The sequence below is a fragment of the Chroicocephalus ridibundus genome, chromosome 20, assembly GCF_963924245.1.
Source record: "Chroicocephalus ridibundus chromosome 20, bChrRid1.1, whole genome shotgun sequence".
Classification (NCBI taxonomy): Eukaryota; Metazoa; Chordata; class Aves; order Charadriiformes; family Laridae; genus Chroicocephalus; species Chroicocephalus ridibundus.
The window spans coordinates 3,093,649-3,109,526 of record NC_086303.1 but is presented as its reverse complement, the minus strand read 5'-3'; the positions used below and the strand labels follow the sequence as shown (position 1 = coordinate 3,109,526).

At 51.6% G+C, this 15,878-nt stretch overlaps 1 protein-coding gene across 6 annotated transcripts in view; it reads left to right on the top strand.

The window, feature by feature from the left end:
* Window positions 1-15,878, top strand: part of ANKS1A (ankyrin repeat and sterile alpha motif domain containing 1A) — a 113,979-nt gene that overhangs the window by 78,139 nt on the left and 19,962 nt on the right. For all 6 annotated transcript variants that reach the window (XR_010073844.1, XM_063356892.1, XM_063356891.1 and 3 more), the window contains one exon: window positions 3,511-3,617. Coding sequence is in view for 5 of the 6 variants with exons in the window: in XM_063356892.1 (XP_063212962.1) it covers window positions 3,511-3,617 (107 nt within the window). In the remaining variant the exon portion in view is untranslated. The remainder of the gene's footprint in view (window positions 1-3,510; window positions 3,618-15,878) is intronic.

Genomic DNA, 15,878 nt, shown 5'->3' with positions numbered 1-15,878 from the left:
ATGCGTTTGGGGCTGCGAGTTCACCCTGAGTTGTCTTGAGACGCGAGGAACGTGCTCGGCGTTTTACTTGACGAAAGAGGGAGGAATTTGTTAGCAACCTGCATTTGGCTAATTGATCTTGGTTCCAGTAAAGTCGGAAGCTGGCTGTATTTCTGGCATCGGATGGCATTAACGACCACATTCTCCTCACCCATCCATCTCGCCTAATGCGCTGCCGGAGTTTATAGCCCCCCCTCAGTGGATTTAAGGACTCTCAGCTGATGATGGTCGCCAGCTGGGGCAATAGCTGCCTGACTCGGTTGCCGTGCGTGCTGGCTTTGTGCGGGGACAGCAGTTTCATCACCACTTGCAGTTTTTCCTTCCCAGTGAAGCTTGGGCCTGTGTCCTCAGGCCACCCCAGGTCACGTTAAACCGTTATCAGTTTCCATGAACAAACAGGGGGATGCTTTTTGTCCGACGTGACCCACCTACTTATTTCTTCCTCCGGACAGACTCAAACTTTGCACTGAAGGTCATTATTGAAACAATAACTTGCAGAAGGACCTTTCCGAGCCCTGGTCCCCTCTCCCTTTCCTGTTTTCCTTGAAGCATGCTGGCTGACTTGAGAAATGTCTTGCAAGAGGAACTGAATTGCTTGGCTTGCTTTTTTTTTTTTTTTTGGCAACTTTTAAATAGTCTGATTATTTCTAACTACACTCTATTGACTATTTCCCCTCTGCAGACCTTTTAAAGGTAGGATTCCTAAAACGTGGAGCATGAGGAGAAGGCCGGAGCTGAGAATTAGGAGTTTGTTTTAATCAGAAGTTGAGATCAGGCTCTTGCTGGGGGGCACAGGGACTGGGATTTGCTCCTGTTTCATCCCTGTAACATCCAAATATTCAGTGTATTTTGGACTTCCTTCTTTTCAGTCTGGGATGTTTGGGGGCATCTGTTCTTCTCTTTTTCTCTTTAAAGTGAAACCTCTCCGTTCCCCTCCCTCCAATACCCACCCGCCCCCCTTCATTTTGTCTTGATTTGAAGCGGTTTTAAAACCAGAAAACCTGCACTTGGTGTCACTGTAGGTTTCCCCTTTAAAAGCAGAAATACACTTACGAGCGTACAAAAGGCTGAGTAGAGTAAATAATTTCTTAAAAAACGAAATTCAGGAGCTCAGAGGAAGGAACTGCTGTGGTTTCATTCCCCCTGCCAATACCCCGGCTGCTTCCAGAAATGCTGTAGTAGGCAGCAAGCAGCCTCCTCACCTCTCTCTCGATAAATTAATTCTGAGCCAGCCACAAATCACTTGGAACTGTCAAAGCAGACCTGTAACGTCATTTTTTTTTTTTATTTGAAAACCCAAGCCGTGTAGTCCATCATCGAGTAAATATTGAGAAGTCGGTAATTTCCACTGGAGAGTTACAAAGCTGCCGTCTCCCTCCCCGCTCCCGCAGCTTCTGCGGGGAAGGCTGCTCGCTGCCGTACGCGGATGGAGGAGCTGGGAGGGGTAAGAGGATGAGGAGAAGGGAGGGACAGGCGATGCGAGAGGAGACAGGACTGCGAGTGGAACGGCGAGCCTGGAGCTGGCTGCCTTCAGACAAAGCCCGCCGCTGCGGCGCTCGGCAGGGACGCGCCACGGCTCGGTGAGGGGACACGGCGGCCGGCGGAGCAGCAAGGATGCAGGGAAGGATGGAGAAGGGAAGGCTGGAGACCCCGGGGCGAGCGCGGGAGCTTGGTGCATAAATTCCAGGTTTAGATGCTGACCTTCTGCGCGGGCTGTGTCAGGGGAGGGAGAAGGAAACCTTTTGTGCTCTCTGCGTTTCTCGTGCTGCAGCGTGCACTGGAAAAGACTGGGCAGCTCTCCGGAGCGCGGCTTGCCCGGCAGAGGAGCTCTCCTGCGGACCAGAGCGGCCGGATCCCTCACCCCGAGAATTTCCAGCGTGAGCTCTGCCTTGTGCAGCCATTGCAGCGGGCGGGGGTGGGGGGAAGGATGGCTTGGAAGGTGCCACACAGCTTCAGCTGACCTGAAGGTTCAAAGAAAGCAAACCTGGTTTTCCTGATCACCTTTTTATTTGTACCCTTGAAACAGATGCGCTGAGAAGCCTGAAAAATTCTGCCCGTCTTGCGTAGCAAATTCCCCAATGAAAAGGAGATCTCTGAACTTTTTTTGGTCATATTTAAGGTTTCGAGCTTTTCTAGAGGAGAGTAACAAGTCACTGGACTCTTCCCAGGGCTGAGGGAAGGGAGAGCTCGTCTGCAAGGCTTCCGTAGGGTGTTGGGAAGAATCTCGTTTCCCAGAGGCTGAGAGGAGGTGCCAGGGCATGTCTCGGACTTGAGCTGCTGCAGGAGGAGCGGAGGGTGTGCTTGCGTTGGGGTTCTTTTTGTTTTGAGGTGGTTTGGAGGCGAGGAACTGAAATGCCTCCTCCTCCAGAGCTGCTCCCTGTCTGAGCGAGGGGCTGGGATGTGGCAGCTGAAGAAAATGAAGGAAGGGCAAACGCAAGCGAGCACCAAACACCTGGCAGGACTGGACGCACTGGGTGAAAACCCTACCGATTCCTCTGTCTCCCTTGCTGCCACCCGGTGTAGTTAGTCTCCAAGAGCCGCCAGCCCGCTCCGAGCAGCGTGCTGCAATGCCGTGCGTCCGGATAGGTGGTAAAATGACAGTGCCAGGGCTCTCGGACTCAGGCTCGGGGTCTCTCACACCTCTGCTCCTCTTAACACCGTAACGGAGAGGAAAAAGCCCTTACCATGGTTTGCCTCTTTCAGGACTGCTTGGGGAAAAAAAGTATAAGCCCTTCTTTCCTTCTGCTGCAGTTTGTGTGCTTTCTTTGTCTTGCATGTCTTCCTGCGGACAGCTGCTCTAGCCTGGCTTCTGCTGCTTTTCTGACCGTCCGCCGTGTCTGTTTTGTGTCTGGGCTGCATGAAGATGTATTTTCTCTCTAGCTGCTTTGTGCCTCCGATGCGCCTGGCCCTCTCCGCTCTTCCGCTCTGCCGGCTCGGGCATCTGACGTTGCACGGACCAGAGGACCCGCGCAGCTCTGTGTGGCTCTGAGCGGCTCCGCTCCCCTCCCTCGCACCCGGGACCGGCTGGGAATGCCTCAGGGCAGAGTTTGCTGCCCTCCTCCCGCCCCCTCCAGAGGAGCCAAGGATCATCTGCATCCCCACGGGGTTGGGCTTCCTGTGTTTGCCTGGCAAGAAACTCGCCTGCGCCCTGCAAGCAGTGCATGAGATGTCACGGTCCCAGGAGCGCTTCTAAACACTTTGCCCGGGCAAGGTGTTTCTTTTTCTGAGCGTTAACTGGGGTACAAATTAAACCCGGAGCCCACGGAGGCGCTGGAAGCTTGTTGTCCATGGTCTGTGCATACAAGAGGAATTGTCTGCCAGCTGATTTGTTGTACTCTGAGCATAATTTTTTGAGTTTCTTTATGGTAATGACTATGATGTGGCAATGCCATCTGTCTTCCTCAGAGTGCCGCTGCTACCGCCTTAACGGTTTTTCCCTTTTCAAGCGTCTGCCGATTCCTCTCTCGTCAGGTTCGCGGATGCTGGAGCAGAGTGTCGGGGAGTGGCTGGAGTCCATTGGCCTGCAGCAATACGAGAGTAAGCTGCTTTTGAACGGCTTTGATGATGTCCGCTTCCTGGTAAGTTGCTGGGTGGGACCCAGGGGCTCTAACAAATGTCTCGGCCAACCCTTGGCTTGTTATCGATCCCCCGCACCAGCCGCGGAGCGTAGCTGGGACCCACAGCCCAGCAGAACGGTCTTGGGGATGTGCAGAAGGTTAGGCAAAAGGAAGAAATGAGGGTTGTGTTGGGTCAGGTCATTCATCTGCGCATTTAATCCAGGTGTTATAGTCTTTTCACTACAATTTTGATACAAAATTTTATTTAACTCTGCCCCCTAAATCTTTACTATCAGATTTACTCCAGAAATGGGAACCGAATTTATTTGTGTTTGGAATAAATCACTGAGCGGTCTGTGTTCTGGACTGTGAAGGAGGTGGTAGACCTCTTGTTGGAAGTGTCCTTACCCAGAGCATGCAGGCAGGATGTTAATGAGCTGAACCTAATTGCATTGACACTGTTGGCTCTGAAACCTAATGATAACAAGATGGTAATGCTTTATGTTGAGGCGTTTTTTTAATAACCAACGTCTTTAAGCTGCGTGGTGTAAAAATCTGAGAATTCGTATGGAACGATGAACTGCAAAGAGGGAAAATCTTGGTGCTGCAGGAGAGTTCTTCCTGCATGGCTGAAGGAAATGCTTTTTGAGTGTGGTCTCCCAAGTTTTGCAAATAAAGAATTTGTAAAAATGGATGCAAACCTTTGGAGAAGTCATTTGGGCTCATGTACCATCCGGCCTTGGAAAGGGAGCGGGGGCGTCTCTTTGGTGATGTCCAGGAGGACGTGTGTTTGACAGTTGTGTTGTGAGCTGGGGGAAGGGGGGGTCAGCAAACACGGTGTCCCTCTGGTGGTGGTGAGGGTACATGGGGGCAGCTGGAGAGAGAAGGGCAGACGGGATGGGGCGTGGGTGGAGGGACAAGGCAGCGCACATCCGAGCGGCGTCAGGAGGGGTACTTACAGGCAGGACGTAATTACGCTTTTAAAAAAATGACCTGAGCAACATGATAAATGCCCCCGTGAATGTCGTGGGATCTCCAGGCACCCTTAAAAGTTGAATTCTGCGGCAGTATCCAGCCATACCTCGGGGCCTCCACGGCAGGCAGCTTGTCCCCTCCTCTCCCCTTGGCCTGGCAGGGCCAGTCCCCCCCGGAGCTGGGGTTTGCTGTGGTTTATGCACCCCCAGCAGAGGAACTGCCGACGACGGGCCGTGGTCTCGCCACGCGCCCTTCTGCCTCCACCGTCTCCTGCTCCGGCAGCTGCGTGGCACCTTCCCTCTTCCCTGGGGAGGATTTGGGGTGAGCTGCCCCTGCAGAAGCCCTGGTGCCCTCGCTGGGTGCCAGCACCCCCCGCAGCCAGGTGGGACCAGGGCTCCGGCCCCGCAGTGTCCCACCCAGCTGGTCCCAACCCTCCGGTGGACCCTCGGCCCCTGGGTCTGCTGTGTTCAGGCAGGGTCATTCCGCTCCCTGCGAGGTTTCAGCATCCCCTGCACGCTGTGGGGGTCAGATGCAACTTCGGGGATGCTCTGGAGACGGTACGATGAATTTAAATTAAATAATACCCCCTAGATCCCTGCTTGGGATCCTCTGCTGAGGGGTCTTTGACCTTCGCGGTATCAGTGGGCTGCTGTCACTCCAGCGGTTAGCAGGTAAAAACGCCTTTACTCTGCCTGGCCCTGCCTGACAAGTGTGATAGACCTCTCTCAGCACACAAGTTTAATAACGAAGGCAATTAACTTTTCACTTGTCCCCAGAGAGGCAGGAGCTGGAGGCTCGGAACCAGGAATTTTTATTGACTGTGCTTATTTGCAGTAAATAGCAACGCTTAGTTGCAAACCGTCTGATGCAGAATTTTGTCATTTATGAGCAAAGGCTCCTTGTGCGTGTCTCAAAATGGGATTTTTATGGTGTATGTGGCAAAAGTTGCTTTTTAATACTGGATATTTTTCTTCCCCATCCAGTGCTGTGTAACCGCTCCCAGTGGGGGAAATCGGCTTCTGCGGGTTTCGGGAGGTGGGACCCTCTCCTCGCTCAATTTTAAAAGGTCAAATAACTTAACAAAGATTTCCTGCAAAACCCTAGCTGATTTCCATTTTGCTGCTTATCCCTTTTCCGAGGCAGTTGGCTCTGGCAGCCGTGCCACGACTGGCTTTAAATCCTTTCATCCAGCGTCCCGGGAACCTCAAGCGAATGCGGTCAGCCCAGTATGAAAGTTGAATTATTAAGAATCTTTTCCTCTGTGGCGTTACTTGCCTTCAGCTTCTGATGCGGGAGGAAAACCTTCAGCTACAGTACAAATGAGGAACAAGTAGTTAATTTGCTTTTAGTAGTGATTTGGATGTTCTCAGATGAATTATTAAAGTTGTTGTAAACACTGCAGCTGGCGAGCGCAGCGAGAGGACCTGGATGCTTGGCTCCTGGCGCGGCAGCCCGTCCAGTCCTTTCCTTTTTTTACGTAACAATTTCTGTATCAACTGCCACTTTCAATCGCTAAGGAAGAATATTTCAAACTAAGTGGCTTTATTTTCCTGGAGTTAAATGGTTTCTGTGAAAGGATTAGTCCCTATTAGGGCCTCATTATGTTAAATATTTCAAGGTCCAGAGAATGCCGAGTAACGGTTTGCAAATTGCCAGATGGGCTATGAGGCTAATTAAGTTTTTAGCAGCAAAAATTAAGAAGTTGGGAGCCTTTTGATGGGGAAACGCTCTTGTTTTCTGTGTAAGATTTCGCGTCACGGGGTTTTTTTTTGCAGCGCACCGAGGATGCTCCCTTGGCTGCCAGGGTCCCTGGGGGCCCATTTGCCAGCAAACGAGGAGCTGGTGCCTTGGGCAGAGCAAGAAAAGCATCGCAAGAGCAAACTGTCGGATTTGTAGTGATCCTACTGCTGTAAAACAGAGGCAGCGCCCTAGAAGAGCTCTTTAATATGCTTATGAAGAATGTTCAGCCTGCAGTCCATAGGAACTTCAAGTAGGATTAAAGAAAACAGGCTGGCGAAGAGCGTGTCCTGTAACCGTGGTGGGTGAAATCCGGGGTTTGCTGGCACAGGGGCATTTGCTGTTGTTCTACGCTTAAGAGAAATAGGTGTTTAATATGTGCTACCTACCCGGTCGGCAGTGCAGAGCCGTCGAGAGACAAGAAGAGGGTACAGAAGCTTGTATATGGTGGTTTTAGTGCTCTTACAGCCCGTGCTGTAGCCCGTCCTAGTTTCAGGAATTCCTCATTTCCTGTGTATTTTCTTGTGTTAATTTGCCCCCCGGATTACCCAAGCCCTTACCCCCCAGAGAAGGGAAATGATTCGTGAAAGTGATTTTGAAAAGTGCTCTGTAAATATATCGGGATCCTTCATTAGACGTTAATCTCGGAAGGCAGAAACACGCGTTGTTCCTGAGAGTCATAATGCCGTTTTTGCGTAAATCCAGAGGTTCGTTATTAGGTGATTAGCTCTTGGGACACGGACCGGCCGTCTCGCCGGTGCTGTGCGAGCTGCATCCCGGCATCACCCCGGGGGCTGCTCCGGCGCTTCCACCGCCAGCAGCGACAGCGGGAAGGGACTTGGGGGACCTACAGGGTCACGCTGGAGATGGAAACCGTAACGCCAGCCGTGAGCATGTCACAGGTTTCCCCTCTAAAAAGAGAAGGTAGAAGTGTATTTTAGCAGATGGCTGGGAATGTGGAGCTGAGGCTTCTCTGCTCTTGGGAATTCCAGCTCTGCGGCCGGGACAACCGGCAGCCGGAGCCCTCGTGCTCCGGCAGGACCCCTTGCTCACAAGCGGGCGAGATCAGCACTTCAGTTGTCAACGAATTAAAAATTCCTGGTGCAGTTCAGGTCTGCTTTGGGAAGAGAGCGATGGCTGCAGTCAGGACTGACCCTCTGCGTGGCTCTGCCAGCGCTGCTCTTCTTTTGGAGGGATCCAGGACAAATAATAGAGCGTTGTACGTAGCATCGGTTGGTTCTGAGCCGTGTCAGGGCTTGCTGGGAATGTTCTCACTTTGGGAACTTGTAGAGATTTTTCAGGGTTTGTGAATTGGTTATCGGGGAAGAACAAGTCGACACAAGCCATGGTGAGGAGAAGGGAGTCCTGAGTGTTGATGGACACAGCTGCGGGGGGTCTGGGAGCCGGGATGGGACGGGACGCTGCAGACGGGCTCACCAATGTGTTGCTTTGTTCCAGCACTGAACGCAGAGTTTCTCCATCAGTGTTCCCACAATGTAAAATTCTTGTTAAATCTGCAGAGGAAAACAAAATGCTGCAGCGTTTGACGTGACTCATGAGAGCGTCTCGGTGACGCTGACCCGTTCCGCAGCCAAACGCGAACCCAGGAATGCTTGTGAGTGGTTCAGAGGGAAAGATCTTGATCAAGACTTGGGCCGAGGGAGGGTATTGCTAACGCAAGTCATCAGGATTAGTTAAACATCGATTTGACGTGACGTTAAAGCTTACTTGCCAATGGAGGTGTTTCTGGGAAGGGACTGAAGTCTGTATTTATTTCAGATTCTGTGCAATCTTGTGGCTTGGCTGAGGGAAGAAAGGGGCTATAAAAGATGGATTTGGGTAGCTTAGTTTTCTAAAAGACCGAGTTCTCTTTCCAAATACTAACATCTACATATTGGGCCGCGTTTCTGTGCCTGGAGAAATTGTGATATTCCCTTTAAGTTGCCTCCAGTAGCTTTGTTGGGGTGTTTTATGTGCAATGCTAGGAAAGAGGCTTTCCCTGATTTTCTTGCCGTTACTCTCCAGCAGGAACAGATTCTTTTCCTCATCCTCTCCCTTGCCACGGAATGACCTTCGCTGCTGGCCCGGGGCGACGGGGCTGTGACACTCGACTTCTGCTTTTAATGGGGGGCTTTAATTCGAAGAGCAGCCTGTTCAGCCAGCCGGGGATTAAAAAAAAAAAAAAAAAGGCTAAAATGGAGCTGGCGCTTCAAATTCTCCTTCTCTGCTTCGCAGCCCACTGGAATTCTTTCATTAGAGGGGAAAGGTTTATTTGCGCGATGGGTAAACATAGCTGAATGGAAGCCGCTGGCTGAGGATTGCTGGCATGGGCTGTGCTGTCCTTGACTTAGCAAAAAATACAGCTTTGCGAGTAGAATAAAGTCCTCGGCAGAATTGTTACCTGCGCTGACGAGCCCCGGATACCCCAGCACCCTGCGACCCCCCGCCTGCAGGGACGCAGCCCTCGTGTGCGGGGTTTTGGGAGACCCAGTGCCTCATCCTTCACCAGAGGAGGGAAATGAAAGGTCAGATCACCAAACCATAGCAAGAGTGAGCGGTGTCATTCAGAAAAACGGGCTATAAATCGACTTAATTGTCCTTGACCGGTAATGAGCTGAGGGACATGCAAGAGTGGGGAAAAATGTCACAAGAATATGGACCAAGAGGGATTCCGCTGCTCCAAGAGCCGGTCCCATCGCGTCTCCTGTCATCACCAGTGCCCTGCAGCGGATGCTCCCTTCGGGAAGTCCATGGGAAAACTGGTTTTGCACTGGGAGATGTGCAGTGCATCCCAGTGCCCTGAGGCAAACCCAGGAATGACCACGGGGAAGGGCCAGGCTGGACTCTCCTGTTCTGGGGAAAGAAAGGACTTTTCCAGTGTAACAAGAAGGAATCGCAGTAATTCATGGTGGAATTTCCCCCACAGAAGTGGGGAAGGAAATGCCATTACCTGCACCCTCACTACAGTATTTTGTGATCCCGCAGATCCCATAAATGTGTCCGAGGTGCTTGCAAAAGCTTTTCCCTTCCCTCGGAGGGCTGGATGTTTGCTGCCACCCCAGACAACTTTTCAGGCTGACATCTGAGAAGGGCAAACCTCGCATGCTCTGGCAATCGTACCGTTATTCTGTAGCTGAACTTTTTATTCCGTCCAAAGACATTTTGATTCACAAATGAGCAGGTAAAAGAGAACATAAACCATTTTTATGGCTTTTTTTTTTTTATTTTATTGTTCAAGCCTGGATTCCCATGGAGTGTGTGGAAAGCAGCTAATGCTGATTCAATGAGACAGCGTCAGAAATGGAAATCTGTTCTCCTCGTGGAGTGCCGTGGGCTCCTCTGTTTGTTTTTTTTTTTTCTTTTTGATTTTTTTTTTAATAATTGGGGAGAAGTGGTAGAAAAACGATGGCATTGGAAGAGCGGGGTGTCTGCAAATAATTTAGAGTACTGACATTAATTTGATTAAATGTAATTCAGTGCCACGTTAGGTTAGCCTGCAGTGGTCTTCGTTACGAAAGAGCCTTTCTCTTCTCTGCTCTGTGCGTGTGTGCGAGCAGAGCGGGGGTGAAACGGTAGAGTGGAGGCATTGGCGTGGGAGCAGGGCTGAGGCGCAGCTCCACGGGCCAGGCTGGGTCCCAGGACGTGCATCTGGGTCTCCTTCGCCCTGCAAATCCCCGTGTTTTGGGGGCTGGCTGACATCTGCACCATCTTCATTTCCACCCGATATCCCTCCCGTTGAGCACGGGGCATCTCCCGGTGTCCTCAGTGAACTGTAGCTCTGGTTTGCATGATCCGCGTCGTAACTGCTCGGCTTGGCTTGGCAGATGCTGGTCCCCTGGGCAGCAGCCAGGCTTTTAGCATGCTCTGAGAATGTGTGTGCCCCAGAGCTTTTTCTTTTTTTTTTTTTTTTTTTTCTTTCTTCCTTTTTTCATATAAAACTTGTCATTTTATAGTAGCCATCTGGGGAAAAATTAACTGACATATTCCAGTAGTGTTTTACACCCGGTAATGGTCTATGAAGAACAGTGACTATCAGAGATCCCACAGAGAAGGTTTTACTGCTTCTGCACTTGGTGAAACAAAGAGAAAACTGGGGGTGATTGCAGCTGTTGGAGAACACTTTAATATAGCCCCAGGAAAGCCCCCGTGTGCAGGTTGTCCCTGGGCAGGTAGACTTGGTTTCAAGCTGGAGCGAGCTCTGTTCAGCCGGGCAGAAGCTCTCAAGCAGTTGGTTCTGGACTTGGGCTTCCCAAATGTCTGTCCTGCAAATCTCTGTCCTGCGGCACCATTCGGTGACCGAGCTGGTAAATCGGGGTGTGTCGAGGTGGGGATCGGTCACTTCTCCCAAGGAACAGGCGGTGGGGCAAGAGGAAACGGCCTCAAGTTGCACCAGGGGAGGTTTAGGATGGATATTAGGAAAAACTTTTACACGGAAAGGGTTGTCAAGCATTGGAACAGGCTGCCCAGGGAAGTGGTGGAGTCGCCATCCCTGGAGGTATTTGAAAGCCAGACAGATGTAGAGCTTAGAGATATGGGTTGGTGATGGTTTTTGTCGGTGTTAGGTTGATGGTTGGACTCGATGATCTGAAAGGTCCCTTCCAACACAGGCGATTCTGTGATTCTGTGCTGCGGGGGGAGTAAATACTGCTAATCCCTAGAGGTGCTGGCAGTCTGCTCCTTACCAATTGCTAATCAGATCTGGGGATCTCTTTGGCCCGGTTCACGCCGACTGGCAGATTTATTACTGAAAAGGCTTTCATTTCTTTTTACGACATGGGCAGGGAGTAACATCAGCCACATTATTACACGGTATTGTCTACTGTTTGTCAGTGCTGCCAACCTCCTGGAAATGCCTTTTTTTCCCTGGTCCCCAGACCGATTTTGCTGCCCTGGATGAACACCCGGTAAGAGCGGAATTGGACCCTTGCGTCAGGGTTTCTGCCAAGCGTCTGAGTGGGAATCGATTCCTACAATGAAATGAAATATTTTATTTTTTTTTTTTGACAGCTCTCCAGTGGGTTTCAGATGCTACTTGGGTGGTTCACAAGGGCTGTGCTTTCTCCGCGATGGTATGGGGCGGGGAGGAGGGGGGGTTTCTCTGGAAGGGAACGGTGAGAGCGGGGACGTGCGATGATCCGGGGGTTGAGAGCACATTCCAGCTCTGACCGGGGAAACGCTCCCCAGGTGATGGACATGGACTTCACGGAGAGCAGCGAGTTCAGAGTGGATTTTTGAGGAGCAAAGTGGGTGGACCAGACCTAGCAATTTAGAGGATACTTACATTTGATTCATTAGTAGCTCCAGGCCCAATAAACATTAAAAAAGCCATTAAAGTAGCAGTTAATTTTTTTTTTTTCCTCTCAATAAAATTGCCTGGACTTGACAACCATGACCGATTCCCTCCATTGCCATTGTCACGCTGCCAGTCTGCATGGGGAAGAAAATTAAACAAAAATGAAGTGGCTGTGTGCTAATCTAGGATTTATTGTAGCGTTTTGTATACGAGCCCTTTCCACAGTCAGTGCTCTGTGAAGAGCAAGGGCTCCGTTGTCGTGCCCTTAGCCAAACAAATACTTCTTTTCCCCTAGTTTCCACTGAACTATCTCAAACTGCAGATACCGTTAGGGGAAGGCACAAAACGCCAAGGATCACAAGAGAAATTACAAATAGATATTTGTGTGACCAAGTGCGGGTCCCCTGGCTCTGAAATCGGGGCGTGCAGGTCCTGGTTTTGGGGTCGTCACCCTGCTCCGAGATAAATAAGCCCCTGGGGCAGGTTGGAGGGGTAGCTGAGGGAGCTGTAGGTATCTAGCATTGCCCGTAATCAAGACTCTATTTTGGGAGTTTTTAGCCTTTTTTTTTTTTTTTTTTTTTTTGTCTGTAGAAGGGGGTGATGCTCTGTGCTGTCACCAGGGGGGCTCAGCTGAAAAGCAAATCATGCGGATGCACAGAGGGAAGGCAAGCTTGTTTCTAGGGCAAGCTTATAAATTAGCCCATTAACGAGGCGTTAGCTGCTCTTGTCTGGTGGAACGGGGTATATTAGTGGGGCTTCTTACTCCTAGCACGGATCCGTGCAGCCCCTGTGCGGCAGGGGGCTGAGGCCGGCCGGGGCTGGGCTGGTGGCTCCCTGCCGCCTGCTCGGGGGGGTTTGGAGCTCAGAGGGGCTGGACGAGGCCAAACCTGCATCCCCCAAACCCTGTGGGGACAGGAGGTGCTTCGTCATTAATCGCCCTCTGCAACTCCCTGAGAGGAGGGGGTAGCGAAGGGGGGTCGGTCTCTTCTCCCAAGGAACAGGCGATGGGACAAGAGGAAACGGCCTCAAGTTGCACCAGGGGAGGTTTAGGATGGATATTAGGAAAAAATTTTAGACTAAAAGGGTTATGAATCATTGGACCAGGCTGCCCAGGGGAGTGATTGAGGCACCGTCCCTGGAGGTATTTAAAAGCCGGGCAGACGCGGTGCTTAGAGATATGGCTTAGTGATGGCTTCTGTCCGAGTTGGGTTGACGGTTGGACTCAATGATCTGAAAGGTCCCTTCCAACCCAGGCCATTCTGTGATTCTACTAATAGATTTGGGGACAGGGAGCTCGTCGCCGGCTGCGGTGGCTTTGTCAGCTCCCAGGAATACCTTCGTTACAGCTCATCTTTCTGAATTTCGTCCCTTATCCTCAGGATGAAGCCCAGTGGCGTTGTACAAGCCTGGCAGTGGGAATAACCCGAAGCTCGGGCAGAGCCACGCGGGACTCGCCAAATCCCTCCCTGGGCATGTAATGGAGCCGCGATCTTCTGGGCTGCAAACCCTGTACTGCCTCCTTGCATTAAGCTCCTGAAAGCTCCCGCTAGCCAGAACTAACATGACCAAAATGAAGGTTTCTGATCCGTTTTTTATCTGAAAAGGACAAATCTAAGTGGTGTTGAGGCTAAGGAAGGTGCAACCCCTGGTTTCAGGACGTGCTGTGTATTATCCTTGTTTAGGCTGGGTCCGTAGTAAGCTGGATGCATCTCCATCTCCTGCATCCAGGCTTTTTGGTTGCCAAAAGTAAAGCAATAGCAGTGGCAGCAAAATCCTTGACGAGATGCAAATTGTCTTGAATGTACTGAGGGGAAAAAGCAAAAGAGCTTTGTATGCATTAATCTAAGAAAAAATGGATGCTTTGGCTCATCCAGCTGAAGGCACTCTGCTGTAGATGTTTGCAGAAGCCTTTGTAGTCTGGAAAAGCTGTGTTTGGGTTTTGCATCTGTTGCTTTTAATAGCAAACACATTCTGGTCCCCGTCTTCCCTGCAGTCCCTCGCCTGTCTCTAATCCAGGGTTTAGTAACCCAGGCAGCCCTTGCGTTAGCCTGGGCTTAGCGAGACAGTCGGGATTCATTAAGCGGCATCGCTGGCTGGATAAAACTGCGTGTCCTATATGAAACTTTCTTTGCCCCGGGCCCTTCCTTAGCTGGAAAGAGAGAATGGGCTGGAGCCAGGCTCTGCGCAAGAAGCAGCATCTGAAAATTGGGTAGTTAAGTGCCTGCGGAGCGCCCTGCTGGAGCAGGATTGCTGGCAGATTTCAGCAGCTCTGATTTTGGCACGCGTGCCTTCGGGGTCACCTAACTCGCAGGAGGGGACGTTACCTTCCCCGATGTACCCTCCGACTGTGCTTTTGTTTCTTCCCTTTAATGAGAAACCTGGAGCCTTGCAGGCGGTTTAATTACAGTGCAAGATGTGAAGCGTGACTGAAGCAGACCCTTTCTCTAAAATCTTGTGTTTCTGCAGGCGGGTCGGCTGCACCAGCGTCCTTTGGGGCTCCCCGGAGCAGGACGTGAGTCACTGGCAGATCTCTGCCCTCCTCGGGGGCAGGGATGGGGTTCAGAGGGGTCCCTCGCAGTGGTCTGTATTTGTGCCTCTCCACGGGGGCGGCTCTGTTCAGCTCTGAGGAAGCTGAGGGCCGGGTTGGGGGATGAAAGCCCAGTCTGGCGCAGCCAGTTTGGACCCAGGGAGTGGGATTCGCCTTGCCCCATTTCAGATGTCTGCAGCTGGGCTGATCGTTCAGGCTCTTTGGGTTGTTGGCGGGACCAGAGGAGGACTCATCTGGGTGATGCATTTCACCCCATGGTAGATGCACTTGCTCTAGAGAAATAGTCCCTTCCTTGACCTAATACACGTGTGCGCAGCTGAAGCTCAGCGGGGTACTTCTGTGTCCATTGCAAAAAGAAATGGCAGCCTCCTCTTCCTGGTGGATTTTTTTAGGGATCATCCCAACCCTTCTGGTATTAAAAAATTGCCAAAGATTTTGCTACCAAGAGTGATTAACATGCGCCATACTAAAATCTGCATTAACGCGGGGATGTGTGTTCTAGGAACAAACCCCGAACAAGCCACCTGCAGTGCAGGAAACACTGGGAGCTGGTTCCCGATGGAAGCCAGGAGAAAAAGGGTGAGGTGTTGGGATGGATGGGGCTGCAGGGGGTCCCCCGTCCCCCCTGTGCGGATGGAAGCTCCGAGCTCCCCTTGGCCCCGCAGCCGGGAGAAACACGCAAGGTAAAAAGCACTTGTCACAACGGATGAAGTCTGAAATACGTCTTCAGAAAGTCTTTTTGATTCTAATTGGCATTCCTGAGGCTGCTGGAGGAGGGCAGAGGGCTGGGCTGAGAGTACAGCGAGTCCCTGGGAGCACCCGCTCCCCCCCCGGGCGTTTGCTGAGCCCCGTCCTCGGAGCACCCGCAGAGGGGCTGAGCACCAGCTTCCAGCCTGGGAGACGGCGCCTTTTGCCCTGGTCGCCGACCTGTGTCAGCATCAAAGGGGACCTTCATTTAATTAAAAAAAAAAAAAAAAACCCAAACGCAAAACAAAACCAAAAAAACCCACAACAAACCCACCAAAAAATCCCAAGGAAAAAAACCTAAAAATGAACAAATAAAAACCTATATGGGGATCATAGAATGTGTTGGGTTGGAAGGGACCTCTCAAGGCCATCTAGTCCAACCCCCTGCAGTCAGCAGGGACATCTTCAACTGGATCAGGTCGCTCAGAGCCTCATCCAGCCTGGCCTTGAATGTCTCCAGGGATGGGGCCTCCACCCCCTCTCTGTGCAACCTGGGCCAGCGTCTTACCATCCTCGGTGTAAAGAACTTCTTCCTGATGTCTCATCTAAACCTGCCCTGCTCTAGTTTAAACCATTGCCCCCCGTCCTGTCACTCCATGCCCTTGCAAACAGCCCCTCCCCGGCTTTCCTGTAGGCCCCCTTCGGGGACTGGAAGGGGCTCTAAGGTCTTCCCGGAGCTTTGTCTTCTCCAGGCTGAACAATTGTTTGAAAATCAAAAAACCGTCCCCCAAAACCCCTCACGAACCCTCACAGCAGGTCTCTGAAGTTTTGCAGCCCTGCCTCAAGGCAGTGTCCCGTTGTAACGAAGAGGCCCTGTTTCATCTCAGTGATGAACGCCTCGTGCCCTTCTCCTCCGTGAGCTGCTGGGTGTGGATGCGTCTGCCATCACCCCTCCTCGGGACAGCCAAGAACTGGCTCGGGGACAGACCTGAGATCCTTCAGGTGCCCGTTGAGCTGGCGGTGCGGAGGTCGGGAAGGATGG